Here is a 21577-nt window from a genome sequence, read left to right on the forward strand (position 1 = left end):
TAGTGTCCATATAATTTGTATCAATGCTTTGAATTTTTGTGCCTAATAATAGCATGTATGAGTTAACAAACAAATAGTGTAGACAATTTTTTTTTTGTCAAGTAACATGGTGGCTCGAAATTCACCTTTAAGATGAATAAGTGAGATATTCAGAGTTCGAACCCTACGCCTGTGTATATTATGTAATGCCTCTACCAATTGAGCTAAATTTACGAAGACGGTGTAGACAATTATTAGTGGGTACATAGACTAATAGTTGGAATGTTTTATAATTATTAGTGTCATCACATTAGATAGATTATGAGCTGGTATACAAATAATTGTTTCTACTAATTGCTAACTGCTTTAACCTTTAACAAACTCCAAAGTTGACTTTGAATTATGATTACAACGCACCCCTTTTATATCCAAAGTCCCTAATGATACTAAGTTCAATATCCCTTTTAAGTCTTTGAACCTCTCAATCTTTATTGATTTAACTATAATGTCTGCAGCTTAAGCTTTGACTTTGTCTAAAGATGACATCGATTTAATTAGAAACTTATTTTATAAAATCTAAAAAGTTAAACTTTTTTTTAAACACTAGAAGTTTTTTTATGCTATTAAAACAAGTATACTCTCTCCGTCTCAAAATATAAACAAAGTTAAACTAATGATACTAAGTTCAATATCCCTTTTAAGTCTTTGAACCTCTCAATCTTTATTGATTTAACTATAATGTCTGCAGCTTAAGCTTTGACTTTGTCTGAAGATGACATCGATTTAATTAGAAACTTATTTTATAAAATCTAAAAAGTTAAACTTTTTTTTAAACACTAAAAGTTTTTTTATGCTATTAAAACAAGTATACTCTCTCCGTCTCAAAATATAAACAAAGTTAAACTAATGATACTAAGTTCAATATCCCTTTTAAGTCTTTGAACCTCTCAATCTTTATTGATTTAACTATAATGTCTGCAACTTAAGCTTTGACTTTGTCTGAAGATGACATCGATTTAATTAGAAACTTATTTTATAAAATCTAAAAAGTTAAACTTTTTTTTAAACACTAGAAGTTTTTTTACGCTATTAAAACAAGTATACTCTCTCCGTCTCAAAATATAAACAAAGATTGGTCAATAAAAATTGATGTATTTGGTTTAAAATTTGAACCAAATACATCAACTTTTATTGACCAATCTTTGTTTATATTTTGAGACAGAGGGAATATAAGTTAATGCGACAATAAGTTTTTGTAAGATAACAAACCTAATATAACATGGAATGGAAGAAATAATAAAAGAATGTAATAATTTGATTTGGGTTTTAGATGATCGATTTTGAATGACGTGAAACTAATACCCAATCTGATAGAGTTAAGGTTTGTTTACTGAACTTCCAAATTTATCTATTTTTAATTTGTTTATTGCATCTCTATTCTCTACCCTACTTTGTAGTTGTTTAAGCAAAAAGGTGCCGGTCGAATATGCAAACCAACTCTGGTTGACTTGTGATCAGTCAATTCATATATCCTTATAATTATAAACTCTTTTTTACCAGATATATATCCTTATAAACATGATACTATTTTATAGTAATAAAAAGTTGGCTAAATTGCATTTTTGTCTCTTAACTATTTAGGTAGTATTGCTTTGTAGGGGTGTTTGAGGTGCGGTTTGGTTCGGTTTTGAGACTAAAAGTCATCCGAACCGCAAGATAAAAAAGTATGCGGTTTGGTTTGGTTTGGTTAACTTTTAAAATAAAATCCGAACCAAACCAAACCAAACCAATGCGGTTTGGATTGGATCGGTTGGTGCGGTTTTTTTAGACAATAATTTTTCTTGTTTCTAACATTAAAATCAAATTAAAAAACTAAAACAAAACATATTTTCAGTAATGTTTTAAATTTCATCCAACATTACAATTTTATTTTCATCCAACAATGTTCTCAGCTACGTAGACCAAATTAAAACGTGGACAAAAAGTAATCCAACTTTGTAAGAAATACAAAAGACTAAAATTTGTATCATTATGTGAGAGTCCAAGTAGCACATAAATACATTTTTGAAAGAAAAAGTAAAGAAGAAATTAACTAGAGAATTTTTTTTGATTTTATTAAAGTTTCCATTGAGTTTCTATGAGTATTGATCTAGGTGATATATATTTAATTAGTGTTTTTCATATATTGTGGTTTGGTTTGGTTTGGTTCGGTTGGTAAAATCAAAACCGCAAACCGAACCAAACCATGCGGTTGAGTAAAAAAATGATCCGAATACATCCGAACTAAATACAGTTTTTTGCGGTTTCGGTTTGGATTGGTTCCGTTTGCGGTTATTCTATTGGATTGGTTCGGTTTTAAACACCCCTATCACTTTGGTCCCTTAATTAAAATTCGATTTATTTTGGTCCCTTAACTTTTCTTCGTTACACATTTTGATCATTTCCGTTAGTTTTAATTCAAAAACTTTAGGTTTTCTTCATCTTCTTCTCCTCTTTTTCATCTTCATATCATCTCCATCAACCTTCAACAACAAGAATCCCAGAAAAATTCCAGAAGAAAATGAAGAAAACCTAACGTTTTTGAATTAAAACTGTAACATCGCGCTTTTCGGCAATAAGAATATTACCAGTCGAGCGTGCCAGAGGATTAATGTTACGCAAAATAAGTATGACAGAAAAATGTTTGTTACGTGATGTCAGCTAAATACGAGTTAAGTATCAGTGTCGGAATAACACGTTTAAGACGAAGGACATTTTGGTACTCTCACGCCAAAGCGGTATTTAAGTGTTTTTGGCCCAAAATCTTTCATTTGGGATTGCTCTTTCTCTCTCTAGGTTTTCTTTGAAGATTTTTGCTCTCCCTTCTCTTTACTCTCACGTCTCCCTCTCTCTCTTTCTCTCCACCAATCCTTCCAAAAACTTCCTCATCTTCCATGGCAAGTTTATATTAGGTTCTCTATTGATACCATAAGCTTTTGAATGTTTGATTCTAGTTTGATTCTCTCTTCTTTCTCTCTAGAAACTCACCCCTAACCTCCCTCTCTACTCCTTTCATATTCTCAAGTGGTGTATTTGATGATTAAGCATGAGTTATGATGAATTAACAAGTAAGAAGCAACTAAGATAATGGATTGAAGCTTGGTTTGGTTGATGGCTAAGAGATCATGGAAGCATCAAGGTCAAGAGCTAGGGTTTTGGATTGTTGTGATGAAATTTTAGTGTTTAGCCATAGATCAATAGATACAAGTTATAACATATTATCAACAATAAAGAAGGAAGAAGAATTGTGTACCTTTATATTAGATTGGTGAAGGATGACCGCCGACAAACATGAGAGGGATGACTACCCTCATTCCGTCTAGCTCTAGGTTTTCACCATGACATTCAGAATAATTAACCGTCTAATGGGATGACGTTTAAATAGCTAAACGGCTGAGGGCAGGGACCTCTCATTGGGCTTATCTAAATGGTCCAACCCATCACGGTCCATTTAGTTACAAAAGCCCAATCACTCAAATTCATCATATAATTAGTGCTTAACACAATAGACCATAATTTATATTATGACACCGAATTATAATAATTGATTATTGTCAATCCATAATTGATTAATTAAATAATTAATCCAACAATCTCCCACTTGGATGACAATACTCAATTACTGAAAGAATAAAAAATTCACTTGTCATAAAGAATTTAAAATTTAAAATTACATGTATGGTCAAAGCACTAATCATTCAAAAGAGAGGTAAGCTTTAATGCTGCAGAAATTGAATCCGATAGGGAAAACAAATCATACAGATCAAAGACTCACTTTTCTAACAAATGATGAATCTATAGTGACACGTTTGAATTAAAAAAGAATATGTCACTAAAGAATAGCCCAAGCATTTTAAAAAAAATGCTGTAACAAACTCCCACTAACCCAAAATAACATAGACTTAATCAAATCATTATGAGTTACAATACTCATATATATAAGTCTGTGGTTAGTGGTTCTGCCAATGAGTTTTCAATATTACAGAAGTCATATATCCACATAGGTACACGAAAAGTAATTGCTTATAGGGATAGCCTATTAAGAGAGTGTAATTACATATAGTCAAAATCAATAAATGTTCTACGACATTCAATTAATCCAAGTTTTATAAAAAACGTGACTATGAAAATCCATAAAAGCAAAATAGGAAATTCAATAATCCCCAAATTGGATTAACATAGACACTTAGTTTAAAGAAAAAAATGTGGATTAATGTGGCCACTAGAATGTCAATAACAAAAGAACATGTATGATTATCTCAAATTATAAGTACCACAAGAACACAATATCATACTCGATAGGAGTATTGATATTATACATTGTACTTACTATTTATGACCTCATAAAATGTGGAATGTTGGTAAAACAGAAGCACAATATATATTTGCATGCCAAGAAGTTATCGTGCATATTCCAACAAAATTGACTTAAGCATCCAATTATGATGCTCATTGAGATCGATAGAATTTTAACATATATCTCAATATAATAGAATGAGACTAAAGTTTAAAGTCTCTTAAGCTATGCCATATTTTATAGTGTGCACAAGACTATATGGCGATAACGACAATAATATTGTGTACACATTTCTCTTGATCTCACATATATATATATATATATATATATATATATATATATATATATATATATATAAACAAGAGTGAGATTTCTCATTTGAGCTCATAATATATAATATTGTGTACACACTCCCACTGATCCCACATATATATAAACAAGAGTAAGTGGGATTCTCATTAGTGATCACTGATACAAAATATTATAATAATGTAATATTCAACAGTGGGATACTCAATTACTAGTGCAAGATTATCAACATAAGTGGTTATATAATTTTAGCCAATAGAGTTTCATGAACTCAACCACATATTTTGCACATAAGCATAGCAGAATTATTAACACAAGTGGTAACTCAAGGATAATATAAAACCCCTCAAATACATATTTTATCAATGGCAGATATCATCAAGAATTGGGTTTCGTAGTTAACCACATATTCTGCATTTATAATTAAGGAGAATGTAAATTTTCATTTATGAAATTTATAACACAAAATCTCCTTTTTCACAATTAAAATTCCAAAGAATTTTATAAATATAGTAACCTCTATATGACAAAATATGATAATATATAAAAAAATTATCATCATATGAGTGAGATGAGTCTCTAAAAATAGGATATAAGACTCTGTTCACAATTTTAATAACTCACTCAAAACTCAAACGCTACAATTATACTTACACAAATTTGAGAAACAATTAGGTTACAAGCAGCGGAAATACACAAGACTTATATTTTATTATTATTGAGGATATAAGAGAAAATAGTCATAAGCTTCCATAAGTGTTAAAGAATAACAATAACATAATTAATATCCTCAATATAAGTCTCTATTTCATATCTAAAATATGAAAACAAATAAATATATTTGTTTATGAGATATAGTTAGTTGACATGTAGAATTTTTCTCACTTGTTGAAGAATGATAGTTAAACTATCTTACCCACAAAAGGATGATTATGTTAAGTAATGTCATACCGATAGGGTATGTCCATCACGTTACACAATACATAGCAATGATTCTCCCACTTGATAGAGAACTAATCTTGATAGTTGAATTAAAAGTTAGAAAATATTTTAAATAAAATATTCAACTATTTCTCTATCACAAAATGATATGTTAAGTAACGTCACACCGATAGGGTATGTCCGTCACTCACATAACAAAGGGATAGTAGCAATCCAAAATATTTAAATATATATAAAATCACATATAGTTAGAAATTTAATTCAAAATATAATAATATTGGATTGCAAAATTTATACAATTTTCTACATGTCTTTTAACAAAGTAACTTACTTATATTAATCCCATTCAAGGATCTTAAGGATAATAAGTAAGAACTATATCATCACAATGTACCATTCTTATGTCTTACAAAATTTAAACATTGATAGAGTATTCTAATTATAATTGACATAAGTATAAACATTTTAGGTACATTGAATAATAACGATTATATTAATAACAATACACCGATAAGGTATGACTGTTACCAATATAATGCTAATCTATTTAACAAAATTTGCATAATTGTACCCACGATAGGTGAGATTACAATTATACAAATAAATAATGTTTATGCTTAAGAGAATATGATACAATAATATCATGCACAAACAATTATACTTAAATTTACTCAACTTCGGTCATATTCAAATGATAGAAAAATGTGCTTAACAATATTTTAAATTAGCACATAATAAATATGACTTTAGAATTTCTTTTATATGAAGTAGTATAATAACAAAAGTTGTTATTTGGAATAGAAGTGTGTCAAATAGTTTTCTAATTTATCCAGAAAAGAACTCTTAGAATAAAAATTTTCAATACTCCCACTATAAATTAGAAAAAACACAAATACAAAATGGAGCATTATAGTAAGAAAATAGTATATAACAACAGAGTTCTGTTTAGAATATTCTGAAAAAGGATTTCACTTCTATATAGGATATCATAATTGCACAACAAAAGAGAAGAAGAACTAAATTTCTTCATATGTGCAATAATAAGCAATAAGTCACAAGAGGATAAAATAATTAAATAACAACTTACCTCGCAGAGTGTGACATTCATCCTTATACTTAGAGCCACTGAATTTTGATGACTTAACGAGAATATCTTATAATATAGTCATCTCAAAAATATTCAATAATAGAGAATAAGCAATTATAAATAAGCATATGTGAGACTCTAATTATAAATCAATATGATTTCTATAAGACTTCAGATATAAGGATGATACATATTTTTAAAAATTGCCTCATTTCTTAAAAAGTTGTTTTGATAATAGTTAACGAATAAACAACAAAGAGGCGTACAAATTTTAATTCATAATTAGAATTTTAGCATAAAAAAAAATGCAACAATGTATTATTTACTATATACAAAAATACATAGTTTAACATAATTGTGATCCAAATATTTAATTGCGACAAGACACACTAATAGTATTTATCACAAAATTTGGAGTAATAAATTACGGGTCTAGCTTAGAGAGTATAGCAGAAAGCATAATGTATATTAAAGAGAAATATGTCAATATTATATTCAATTAATATAAATGACATATATATACAACTCACTATACTCATTTTGAAAACAAAATATTATGAGGACCCTTCAAAACAATTTGTGACAAGAATCAAAGACAAGTGTCTTAGTTTAAATATGTCGCCAAAAGAATGATCAATTAGTGAACTTTGGATCTTTATGCTAAGACAATATGAATTCAAGAATATCTTACATTAGAATATTTATAATGCCAAGAATATTTAAAATCGTAAAATATAAATTAATTATACTTGGCATTAAAATTAACAAAATTGAGTCTTCTATAAATACACAATAGTAAATATAAGAGAAAATTTTCAAAAACAGTTTAAGCTCAAATATCGAGAATACATGATTTGAAATAAATTATTCTCAATGATCCTTTTAAGATTTGACAAAGTTTTGAAACCCACAAATCAAGAATATATATAGTATAATAGTAAAGTTATTCTTGACAAGACAAATAATTTTGAGGGTATCAACAAATCTCAAAATATATATAGAATATATGATGCAAGAATATAAGTTTGAGTCTAAGAATTTTCACAATCGTAACACTTTAAAACTAATTCACATAAGTGTTATTACCATAAAAGAATATTTTCTCATAGGATATTATAAACTCAAATCTAATGAATATATGATTTAAAAGTGTATATGATACTCATATCAATTTGCATCAAATATTTAGAGATTTCAAAAGTAATTTAAATCCCAAATTTTAAGGGTATAAAATAAATCAAATCTTCCGAATATTTTGGGTACAAGATAAATTATATTTATATCCCAAAATAATATAATATTTACTAGTTAATTAGGGGTGTAAAATTCCTATTGACACATCAATCTCAAGTTTTAGAGAATGAAATTTCTCATAAGTTTCAAATAAAAATAAGGAATGTTCATAAAATTTTCATACAAAATGTGAAATGTGAGAGCATGATCTTTTAAAATATAATGTATCCCCCAAATAAAATTCGACCAATATTTATAGGTGTCAAAAAATTTCCAAAAGTTATACCCAAGTGATAAGAATATAATAAATATAATAATAATAAAATAAAGACAAGGTTTGGAATTTTCTAAATTTGACACTGGTCCCACGCACCTACAGCGCAAGTGGGCATAGGTTGCAGTTTTGTTTTCTTTCTCCTTAACCCGGATCACCTTTATATTAGATTGGTGAAGGATGACCGCCGACAAACATGAGAGGGATGACTACCCTCATTCCGTCTAGCTCTAGGTTTTCACCATGACATTCAGAATAATTAACCGTCTAATGGGATGACGTTTAAATAGCTAAACGGCTGAGGGCAGGGACCTCTCATTGGGCTTATCTAAATGGTCCAACCCATCACGGTCCATTTAGTTACAAAAGCCCAATCACTCAAATTCATCATATAATTAGTGCTTAACACAATAGACCATAATTTATATTATGACACCGAATTATAATAATTGATTATTGTCAATCCATAATTGATTAATTAAATAATTAATCCAACATGTTGAGTATGAGTTTATGCTAAGCATGTTTCAAGAATCATAGGTGAGTTCTTAGATAGCTTTCCTACCTTGGTTTTGTGTGATTTTCCATGTGAGAAATTCATATTATGTTAATCAAGAAATTAGGGATTATAGAACCCCTTTATTTCATTATGATCATATATTGTTAATTATCGCCATGCATATGATAAAGACTGTTTTTATGATGTTTGGATGATTAGGATGAGTTAGAACACTTGAAATTGAGGTTTTTATGTCAAAAATACGATTTCTGCACTTCTGGACTGATGACATCACGCTCAAGCGTGCACAACACGCTCAAGTGTGCAAAACGTCGTAACTACTGGTTCTGCATGCTTAAGCGTGCAGCCTGATGACATCATTTTTCCAAAATTTTCTTTAGGTCCAGAAATGCCGTTTGAGGCCCGTTTCTTGCAATCCTTTATTAAATTATGAACCCCTAAATTCCAAGTGACTAAAGTACAATTCTAAACAAGGGAAAGGCATGGCAAATCATTAACAATGATTGTTGATAAGTGATACGCAAGAGTGGTATGATAAGCAATATGTCCGGGTAGTGTTAAACTAAGGAAGGGAATGAACATAGAGCCTCGGCCTAGCTTGCCGAGAACTAAAATGTTATGCATGAGTCCTATGTATGTTAAGACGTGAAGAGATTAATGTATTCTCTTCGTATAAGAATAGGAACGACCATGCAAGCATGATAAGCCGTAAATAGATAAGTTAATTCTTTCACTATGAATGAGATGCCTATGTAGGTAGTTTACCGCCAAACGGGTAGTTCACGGACCCGTGGTAAACAAGCAAGTATGTAGTTTACCATTAATGGATCGATTAAGGATCCAAGGTAAAAGAGAAAGCATGTATAGGGTTAACCTTTCATGAACGTTAAGGCCAAGACTTTAATGCAAGATGTAGGTGTCGTGTCTCTTGTGATCCACATTAGGTTGGATCTCGAGGGGTTTCCGCTAGGTGAAACGAGATAAGCTCGTAAGGGGGCCCGCACGACACTGAGGGAATTCGATGTACCTTAGATAGGTTTTCATCGGTTTAGTAAGGGATTGTGCTCGGTTTTACTCCACCCCGGGGCTCTCCGTGAAATGAACTCAGATAATGTTGTTGTTCAATGCTAACCTCTAACTTAATAAATGAACATGTTTATGAAATGACGTTAGACACACACAAGTTTATGAATAGAGCAAGTAAAGAAGGTTATGCCGAAGACGATCTTAGGTTTCCCTAATCGTCCGGTTTAGAATCGTGTCATGATTATGTTATGTTTAGGCCTCGATGCGTTGAGCGTATCTTGGTATAGCGGTCTTAGGTTCCCCTTAACTGCCATGACACGTATAATGTTAGCAAGACCTATGACAAGTTAAGATGAACCTACGACGGATCTAGTATGCACGACCGTCTAGGAAAGCATGACCACACACGTATAATCAACCGTCAGGTTGTATTGTAGACACGTGGTGACCGTAGATTTTCCCCGAGGTTACCTATAGCCTAGGATTAGGTGGAACTCACTGAGACATTATGTCTCATCCCAATCCTTATTTGTTTCAAATAAACAGGTTGGTATGACAAGCTTGTAGCCGAATGGATACTTCAGCAAGTGCTCGTTCGTACCGCTGCGGGATGATATGGATTTCAAGGAAGCATTTACTATGTTTTAGACAAGTTATGTTATACTCTTGTTGTACGAACACTTATGATTGTATAAAATATTCATTCAGAGTTTTATTGTTGTAAATTTTAATGTATCCAGTACTAAAAGATAACGAACATGCTAAACTTTCTAGATACGTTTAGTGTGAACATCACAAAAACTAACGGAAAAGACCAAAATGTGTAACGTAGAGAAGTTAAGGGACCAAAATAAATCGAATTTTAATTAAGGGACCAAAGCGATACTACCTAAATAGTTAAGGGACCACAAATGCAATTTAGCCTAAAAAGTTTAAGTGAGTTGCATCTCAAGTGCTTACAAAAAAATTATTTATAAATTATCCATCAACGAGGTCTTAACGCTTATAACGAGAGTTAAATTTATTATTTGAAATAAACATGTTTCCTTCAATAAAGTCTTTACTTTTTGTTTACTACTATTTTTTAACAAAATTTATGCTTTCTCGGTCATAAGGAGGCACAAGGTGAATCACTAGCAAAGTAATCCGTAAACTTAATTATTCTTTCGTTGAAAATCTATTATACACAAAATATAAGTTCTCCCATTTCCCTCGGATAAAGAAATAAAAGGTCTCTCATTTAAATCATGTTTTATCCATATATAAGACCAATAATCAAACTCTTGAACGCTTATTTTAAGATATCCGAGTCTCTTAATTACCACTCAAACCTTGTCAACAAATAATAATATCTACTAACAAAATAAAAATAAAAATATATAAGAAAACAACATTTACATTTTAACTTTAATTCACCCCTTACAAATTGCCATGAGCTTGATGTATCAAATAAAAGCCCAAAGTAAAATAAATAATACAAAGAAAAATAATTTATAACAAGTTAATTAAATCATACTTGCATAATAGCTAAAAAATTATGATGCAAGTTCTCATCCATAACAACAATTGACTTGTTTAGTAGCAGTCACTTCATCAGCTATATGAATTTCCTTCCCATTAGGAAGACCTAATTTTGTTCCATTCATTTTATCTTCCAAACTTTTATGGCTTATGATATCATGGATCTTAGTAATCATTTCTAAGAATGCATCCTCAACATTTAAATTTTGCAAAGCAGAAGTTTCCATAAAACATAAACCTTCTCTTTCTGCAAACCCTTTTCCTTCTTCTTTCTCAACCTCCCTTGATTGACTCAAATCAGATTTATTTGCTACTAGTATAATCACCATGTCTTCATTTCCATATTCTCTAAGCTCATGTAACCATTTTTTTATATTAACAAAAGTTATTATCCTAGTTATGTCATAAACTAGCATTGCCCCCAATGCTCCTCTATAGTATGAGCTTGTGATAGCTCTAAACCTACACCATAAAATTGTACACATATTTATGAGAATGAAATATGAGATCAAAATTAAGTAATGATCATAATTGAAGGATAGCCAATATTGTAAAATTTAAAAATAAAGTAAAATAAAAATCATTTTGATGGGATATGAAGCTTATAATCTATTTTTGTGTGAACCGGGTATCTTCTGCGTGTAATTATTGAAACTAGTCACTCGAGTCAGGTATGACTGTAATGAATGATAAAGTAGTCCCTCATAAGTTTTTTTTTTTAGGAAAAAAAAGAAAATGTATCCAATCATTGAAATTAAATGACAAAAGAAAAACACATTTAAATATTAATCTTATGCATTAAGAATTTCAATGTGATTTAGCAAGCATTTTACACAATATTTTGCTCTCTAAGTGAATATCATGTTTGGTGAGCTTTATAAAGAAATATTGATTATTGAGTTATTGATTGTGGGGTTGGTGACCAAAACCATGTTTGTGTCACATGCTTTTCCTCGACCTATTGATAGTCGACTTGGTTATTTTTGTTCTTTACTCACTATAATCAATCACTTTCTAACTTTGTTTTCTTATGCATCGACTGCACATGCCCAATTCTTGTCCTAGACCCACCCCACCCAACCTTACTCAAATCAAAGATTTGCATTGAATTGAAAACAACCTGGTTTCAATTTACTACACTTCAATACAGATCTAGACATTTTAAGTGGTGGGGTCAAATTAATACAAATAAATTTATTGCATTTAATTCTTGATGATTGATATTCATAGTGAATAAAACTCTTTTTGTTGATAAAAGTGAATAGAACCCTTTGTGCTATTGCAATTGTCACTCATTCTATAAAAGATAACTCAAGAAGTGAAAATATCAACATATTTTTCCATATGTACTAGGTTTTTTTTAGCCCTCTGGTTTGTATAGAAGAAGAGTTCTAGTAATCTAGAGTTCGCTCGAAGGAAAATAAAACCTGATAAAAATTGTTCCACTAAAAATTAAACTCGGGTTTTGGCGAACAATTTGTCCTTCTAGGATCGTTAACCGCTTGAGTTCAATTTAATAAAAAAATTATTAATCCCTTCCATTCTATTCGATAGTTTGAGTCAATTTTTTCTTCTTCTAATTTGAAATAATATCTACACTTCCACGTAAAAAAAGAGAAAAAAATTGTGATGAACTAAAATATAGTGAGGATGACAATGAAAACCAATTTAATTTATGTACTAATTCAAATTTGAAAAATCAAAACAAAAAATGCTTTTAAATTTTGAAAAATACAAAGAATAACGAAGTTACATGATGTCAAGATGAAAGAAAATTTGGACGAGGTTCCAAAAAAGCATTTATTTTTTGTTTTTTCTTTTTATGAAAATGAAAAAAAAAACAAAAAAGAAAAACTAAACACGAGAGAAACGAGTTTCCAAGACACCTGCCATTACATAGCTAATTAATGGTGTTGGATATTGAGTCCATGATACATTGCAACAATCCAACTTCTAACCATATTTTGCTAACCAATCCGCACAATTATTCCTCTCCCTCAAGAAATGATTGAAAGTCAAAATCCAAGGATAATCCTTAAACTTTTGAATATTTTTACTTTTCTTTAACATACTCCCCTCCGTCTCTATATCTAAACACCATTTTATTATATGCAAATAGTGTTTACATATAGGGACAGAGAGAGTAATTTAGAGGAATTATTGTTTGAAAAGTACTCTTATAAACATTTTCATTCAAACAAACGTTAAAACGTGTTACATAATTCAATAATGGAAAATGCTAACAAGTGCCCTAAGAGTATTGTTTAAGCATCTAAAAGTAGCAATTTTTGCATTGGAAATTGTACGGTTATGACTTTAAAAAGTGGTTGACTTGTATTTTCAAGACATAGTTTCTTTTTTTGAGTTCCTTAAACAATGCCCTTATGACACTTGTTAGCAAGACCCTTCAATAATATACCGTGTTGATTTTTTTGGGGTGAATTATATACCGTGTTGATATTGATATAAGAAAAAACCATCTTTTCTTTTTGACTGAATAATACCTTCAAATAGTGAGCATTTGATCTAATCAAAACTATAAACAAATTAAATATATAAACCTTTTATTTTGACGAAAAATTAAATATAAACCTAATGTCAAGCTTATAATTTAGTTTATGATAATCCCATTATCACCAAGGTCCCACCTGAAATTATTCTAGTTATAGACTTACATATATATGCTTTCATCACAAAATAACCAAACTTATACTCAATTGGCAACCCTGACTTTTAATTAGTTTTTGCTTTGTTTATTTTGTACATTTCCAATTTCAAGATATCGTTGTCAAGGTCACGTATGAGTAGTAAAGTTGGAAAATTATTAAATGCTGTAAATATTTACTTATTTATTCTTGTATGTGCTTTCCTTTAGTTTTATTTATGGAAAATGCTACTTCTCTAGAAAAATAGTATCAAGAATTTTTTAAGACACAATTGACAAATTTTAATTGGATGATTTATTTGTCCACTTCCTATTTTTTAGCCACACCTCCTTGAATTGTGACAAATAGTGCATTGTGATTGACTACTCTTTATTCTTAAAGAATTCTTGATGTTATTTTTCTAGAGATATAGTAATGCTCTTTATTTATTTACGATTTACGATAACATACAAAAGCAAACAACAAACGAAGTTAGTTAACAGATAAAATGCAGCAACAAACAAAAAGGGTGGGGCCAATGTTTGTGGGATGTAGATAAGGGATGAAAAGATTAACACTAATAATATAAAGTCAAATAAAGTATAATTCATTTTAAAATCTTCTAGAGTAAGCAAACCAAATAAACGGCAACTTTGAAAACAGAATATGCTAGTGCTAGTTTGAAAAGGATGAAACCAACTAAAGCCAAGAAAAGAAAGCAAAAAGACTAGAAGTATCATGCAACTGAGTTCACATGCATCCTGCATAAAATTATGAAACACGGATACTCCTTAGATTAGGTTTATTCCGATACCAGATACTTGTTGTGTCTAATACCGACACACACGTATAATTACAGTGAATTATGAGATCTTTTCAAATTATTGACGGTGTTAGCGTGTCAGTGTCCGTTTCGTGTCTAGTGTTCGTGTCCGTATTTGTGCTTCATATGTTTTTCGTAATAGTAATATTCCAAAGTCGACGAATATGATAGATAACATCGGACGAATGATTGTTCCAATAAGGATTCAAACTTGGGTTACATAAATTTGGTTAATAAACCATTGAAACAAAACTTTTGCTAAGATGTTTTTTTTTTTTTTTGAGGGATTTTGCTAAGATGTTGAAGACAAGAAAAAGGGACAAAAACAATTGAGAAAACAAGACTAAAGAGATGGCATGTTTAAAGAAAACAAAACATAAACATATTAATTGAAAGTAGTTGAAAAAAAGAGTTATTACCTCTCTTGGCCGGCAGTGTCCCATATTTGTGCTTTGATGAGCTTGTCTCTAACCTTGATGTTCTTGTAACCAAATTCCACACCTATGGTTGGCTTGGAATCAAGTCGAAATTCATCTTTTGTAAACCTTGAAATAAGATTTGATTTCCCAACTCCAGAATCTCCAATTAGAACAGTTTTGAAGAGGTAATCACACTGCTCATCAAATGTATCAGCCATATATAATATAATGACTATATATGATCTTAATTAATTTATCTCTAAGCACTTTTTTCTCCTCTTTTGTAATACCCTTTAATTCCAAAGAAAGAAGACTAATAGGGAAGGTGAGAAAACACTTGAAACCAAATGATATTGTTGTTTGTTTATAAAGTATAGAAAAAGAAGGATATATATGGAGTAAGTAATGAGAAGGTGCATGGTCATCATCAAAATTATATGCACGGTGACATATTAAATTAAAGATTAAGCTAGGGGGCACTATCAAGTTATTGTATGTGGTAGTGGTGCTAGTACTACCTTTACAACCATAACAGTCCCATACAATAAATGAAATAACATAAAGGTTTATTTTGTTACAAAAATAACATAAAGGTTGGTTCCACTTATGATCGATATTAATTATTTACTACTACATACTTATGTATTGTTAAAAATTATATAATTAATATTAAAAATGTATGTTATATTATTACTATCAAATTTCTTCATACCTATATGAGATTAGAGACATTTAAGTTTTTATATATAAATTGAAGAATATCCATGTAAGCAACATGACATCCTCACATCATTATATTTGTGAGACACTTCCTCCGATTATTATTATAAACAAAATTCACTTTTTAATTTTATCGAATAACTGATGTATTTGGTTTATAATATATATATATATATATATATATATATATATATATATATATATATATATATATATCAATTATTCAATAAAGCTAAAAAGTTGTTTCTTACTTATAACAATGACCGGAGAAAATAATTATCAACATCACTACTATAGTTGAGGATGAGAGAGAAAAATGTTGGAGCAAAGGGAAGAAGAAATAATATCGGTCTTTTGTGTTTGATTATGCATTGACATAAATTGATTTTTAGTAAATTAATTTTGTAAAATGATTTTGACTAAAATTGAAATTAATGTAAATGTGATTTACTTTTAAAAAAAATGTAATACGATTTATGTTTAAATACATTAATTTAAAAATATATTGGAAACTAATTGAAAGGATAAAATCAATTATATACTCCATTCGACCTTAATTATAAGCAAAATTTACTTTTTATATTCATTTAATAATTAATTTATTTGATCTGTATTACAAACCAAATACATTAATTATTAAATGAATCCAGATAAAACTTTGTTTGTAATTGAGGCCAGACGCAATAAGCTGAAACTACAATTTTAACTTCAAGTTAGAATCAATAATTAAAAAAAATCAATTACGTTCGAGAATATCAATGGAATCTATGGAGATTGAAAAATTATATATATTATCATTAATGGAGCTGTTTTTTTCAATGAATAAATGGAGCTTTGGTTAATTGTAGTAGATTAATTGATTAACTTAAAAGTTCTGCGTGTGAGTGGTTTATTTGTAGGAAGAGATGTAATCTAAGCATATCCTTTTCTAATTGGTGGAGGTGTCTACTTTCATGTTTTCATAGAGCGCTACTTTTTTATGGACTAGAGGATATCATCATGTACACTATTTAATAAAAAGTCAGTTAATTACCATTAAAATAATTTTTAAAATTGATTTAACTGATTTAAAAAGTGTCAAACGATAATTAATTATCGTTCAATAGGTGACTGTGAGAAACTGATAAATCCCTAAAGAATTTTTGTAAAAAAAAATAAAAAATCCCTAAAGAATAAATATCATAATAATTTACTTATGAGAAAACCATATTAAATTAAGAAAACAGAAACTTAAACTCTTTTCACTTTATTTTTGCTCTTCATACACCGCTAGAATACCGAGATACCCCAAATGACGGTTAACTACCGATCGTTCCCCTGCAGAAGAAAAAAATCGAAGTGAGAATAGCAAAGTTCTACAAAACAACCCTTAATGGTTATCTGGCTAGAACCGAGAATAGCATTTTTCAAGTTACGACAACACATATTGAGAGAATTACTATTCACACCCTCTCGTTTTCTCAACTTGCCACCCTAGCTCACTGTTTTTTTTTTTTTTTTTTTTTTTTTTATGAAAATAATATTATCCCCAATTTAAATACACATGATTACATGCATTCACCCAATTCCAAGATAATAAACAAGTTCAATCGAGGATGTTTAGTATCATAGCCAATGGTAATTTTGCAGAAGTTATAAGTTTAGTTTAAAATCACGGTGATCTATCATAATTTCTGACAAATTAATTTATTGTGATACTAAATATGCACTAAGTTTATTATATGTGGTTTTACATCAAATTATTTTGTAGAAAAATGCATAAACAACATGGTATATTTCCTTTTGTTTTGTTTATGAGCAAACACATCTAAGTTCAGACTTACTAAAATGTGTATTGTGATTAATTTTCTCAATATAAGAAAATAAATGTATTTCTCAAACCATTTGAAGATCGTCAAATATGATTATCCTTTTTTTTTTGTCAACAAAATATGATTATCTTTTTAGTTTTATTTATTCGATGGTGAAATCGAACAAGTTGCCTTGTTTTATTCATTCGATGCCAAAGAAACCTAGTGAAACGAAAGGAGACGAGCATAACATAATTAAATTGATGAAGAAATCAAGTGTGCATGAGAGTAATGAGAAAAATACAAGCCCCAAAATTGAAGAGGTGGTGAGCGGACAACTACCATATTTTGCCTTTAAAAGTGATAAAGCAATATCTTCTTTGGTGCGATCACAAAGCGGTATATCGTGAAGCGGTTCGGGAAAAACATTGAAAATTTATAATACCCAATGTCAATCCCGACTCCTCCTGACGATATTCCTATCTGCCAATCAATACCTCAATATGTTCATTCAAAAACTCTTTCCTCCTCTACCAAGTGTTCTCTCTGTTATATCTTCGTTCATATTTATAGTAAAAAATAAAGTACTTATGGAATAAATAATAACATACAATTATTTAATTTCTCCTTTCCTACCATATTTGTTTTTTTCATAACCGTTTTGAGGCAACTTTGCATGTGACTGTACTTTGTGGTGAATGAATGTATTGCAGGCAACAAAAGCAAAAGAGATCATGAGGATATAGTTGACCAGTCAATAAAAACTAGGTGAATACTCGAATGGTTTGGAGATGGATTGCTTTGATAGCTAACCGTCTTCCATGTTAGTTTTAGTATAATTCAAGTTTTAGTACTTACACTTTGTTTTACTTTGCTTTAGCAATTTACGGAAGCTATTTGGCCATTTATGGTTTGTTAGAGCTATTCCGGTTTGGTTAATAGCAATTTATGGTTTGGCTTATTTTGTTACAGTTTGGAAAACAACTTGTTTTTCAAGTAACACTTTGTATATAAAAGCCTTTGTAGTGTGATTCTTTTACATTGATAATGAAATATTAATTTCACAAACTCTATTCTTTCTTTCTTCTCATTCTTTCTCAAAATCACTCAAAACCAAAAACCCTAACAAACTTCAAAACTGCTTCTATTTTGTGTTGCTTGGTGTTCAAGCTTCCATTGCTGCGCTAACAAATTGGTATTAGGAGCTTTTGGTTTCGTTCTAAGGGTTAAACAAGATCTTCAATCACGCAATTTGTAGGAAGAAACTCTGAAGGAATCACCATGAACGGTAGCAGCAGTTTCAATACCCATCTTCCAATTCTTGAAGCACGTAATTGGGAACGATGGAGTACAGTGATGAAGAACCTGTTTGGAGCACAAGATTTGCTTGAAATTGTGCAGAATGGTGTAGCTGATTTAGCAGCGAATGCGACATAAGTGCAAAGGAACGCACACAGAGAACTGAAGAAGAAAGATTGCAAGGCTCTGTTCTTGATTCAACAGAGTCTTGATGAAGCCAACTTTGAAAGAATCTCAAAAACGGTTAGTTCCAAGGAAGCATGGGATATTCTTTCAAAGTACCATGAAGGCGATGAAAAGGTGAAGTTGATTAAGCTTCAATCACTGAGGAGAAAGTTTGAGTTGATGCAGATGGATGATGATCAGAAAATTTCTGAATACATCTCCAAACTCATCAATCTTGTGAATCAGATGAAGGCTTGTGGAGAAGCCATGACAGATCAACAGATTGTTGAGAAGATCATGAGGACTTTATCTCCAAGATTTGATTTCATTGTGGTGGCAATTCAGGAATCAAAAGATGTTAAAACATTGAAGATTGAGGAGTTGCAGAGTTCTTTAGAAGCTCATGAATTGATGGTTTCAGAAAGGAGCAGTGAAAGATCAATTCAACAAGCCTTGCAAGTTCAAACTATCAAGAAGGATGAAAATGATAGAAAGAATTCCAAGAAAGGGAGGAAAAACCCTAAGGGAGGAAATTGATCTAAAGGCAAGAACAATGGATCTGAAAAAGGTGAATCTTCAAAGGAAGGAAATTCTAATCAGAAGAAGAAAACTGATAAGAGGAAGATTCAATGCTTCAAATGTGAGAAATTTGGGCACTATGCTTCAGAGTGTTGGTCTGGTAAAGGAAAGCAATGAAAGAATGATGAAGAGGAAGCAAAAATTGCACAAGATGATTCAGATCCAGAGTCATTATTCATGATGGTTATAACAACCAGTAATGAGAGCTGCAATTCAGAAAGTTGGTTCTTAGATACTGGTTGTTCTAATCACATGACTGGTAACAAGACATGGTTAAGACAAGTGGATCCTGGAAGGAATACAAAAGTGAAGCTTGCAGATCATAGAGTCTTGGTTGCAGAAGGAATGGGGAATATTGCCATTGAAGGAAAGAATGGAAAAATGGCAATAATTGAAGAAGTTCTTTATCTCCATGGAATGCAGTGCAATTTACTGAGTGTTGGTCAATTCATTCAGAAAGGATACTCAGTAATTATGAAGGACAACATCTTCAAGCTGTTTGATAAAAATCAAAGGTTAGTATTGAAGACTCCTCTTGCAAAGTATAGAACTTTTCAGACCAATATGAAAGATGTGGAACTGAATTGCTTATCAGCTATGGTGAAAGATGAAGATAGTTGGCTCTGGCATTATAGGTATGGTCATCTCAATTTTAGAGGTCTTAATCAATTGGCTGATAAAGAAATGATACTTGGTGTACCTAAAATTGAAATACCAAACATAGTGTGTGATACTTGCTTGTTGGGCAAGCAACCTAGAAATGCATTCAGTTTAAGTATTGCTAGTAGATCAAAGGAGCTGCTCAATGTTGTGTATTCAGATGTGTGTGGTCCTTTAGAGGTTCCTTCATTAGGGGGCAACAAATATTTCATCAGTTTTGTTGATGAGTTCAACAGAAAACTCTGGTTATATCTGATCAAGGCCAAAATTGAAGCATTTGAAATGTTTCAGAAGTTTAAAATCTTGGTAGAAAAGCAAAGTGGAAAGTCTATTAAGATTTTAAGAATTGATGGTGGTGGAGAGTATACCTCAAAAGTGTTTGAGAAGTTTTGTGAAGACAATGGTATTGTGCAGAAAGTCACTGCTCCATACACTCCACAACAAAATGGTTTGGCTGAGAGAAGGAATAGAAGCCTGCTTGACATGACTAAAAGTATGCTCAAGTTGAAGAAGATGCCTAACACTTTTTGGGGCGAAGCAGTAAGAACTGCAGCTTACATCTTGAACAGATGCCCCACTAAGAAACTTGATCAAATTCCTGAGGAAATCTGGACTGGTTGCAAGCAGTCAGCAAAACACTTAAGAGTGTTTGGTTCATTATGCTATATGCATATCCCTGATGCAAAGAGAAGAAAGTTGGGGGACAAGAGTGAGCCTATGATATTGGTTGGTTATCATGAAACATGTGCATACATGTTATATCATCCTCTAAATCATTCAATAGTGATTAACAGAGATGTTAAAATCTGTGAATATGAAACATGAGATTGGAATAAGAAAGAGAAGAGTTCCAGTCACACAGTTCCCACAGTAATTGTAGAAGATGATCAAGTTGAACAAATTCAACTTGATACTGAAGTTCAACCTGAAGTGCAAATTGAAGAAAATCCAGTCATTAGAACTTCAACTAGACAGAGATTTGCTTCAACTAGATTAGCTGGACATGAAGTCACTCCAGATAATTTAGTTAATGAAGATGGGGAATTTGTGCATTTTGCACTACTACCAGATGCAGAACCAATCAATTATGAAGTAGCATTAAATGAAGATGTGTGGAAGAATGCAATGATTGAAGAGTTGAATTCAATCAACAGAAACAACACATGGGAACTGACTGCAAGCAAGAAACCAATAGATGTGAAGTGGATTTTCAAGTTGAAACTGAAGCCAAATGGTGAAGTAGCCAAGCA

General features: G+C 30.8%; 1 protein-coding gene and 1 pseudogene across 1 annotated transcript; one reads left to right on the forward strand and one right to left on the reverse strand.

Annotated features, from left to right (window-relative positions):
• Window positions 1-11086: 11086 nt before the first annotated feature.
• Window positions 11087-15482, reverse strand: LOC146917895 (ras-related protein RABA6a-like). Its single transcript, XM_085716663.1, has 2 exons — window positions 15115-15482; window positions 11087-11689 (listed from the first exon to the last, which is right to left on the reverse strand). The coding sequence occupies exons 1-2, from the start codon at window positions 15330-15332 to the stop codon at window positions 11257-11259; spliced, it is 651 nt and encodes a 216-aa protein (XP_085572789.1). The 5' UTR covers window positions 15333-15482; the 3' UTR covers window positions 11087-11256.
• Window positions 15483-16474: 992 nt separating this feature from the next.
• LOC146917896 (uncharacterized) lies at window positions 16475-19784 on the forward strand (annotated as a pseudogene).
• The last annotated feature ends 1793 nt before the right edge of the window (window positions 19785-21577 follow it).

The sequence above is a fragment of the Medicago sativa genome, chromosome 6 (genome assembly GCF_051527215.1).
Source record: "Medicago sativa cultivar Bolivia chromosome 6, Bolivia_mono, whole genome shotgun sequence".
Classification (NCBI taxonomy): Eukaryota; Viridiplantae; Streptophyta; class Magnoliopsida; order Fabales; family Fabaceae; genus Medicago; species Medicago sativa.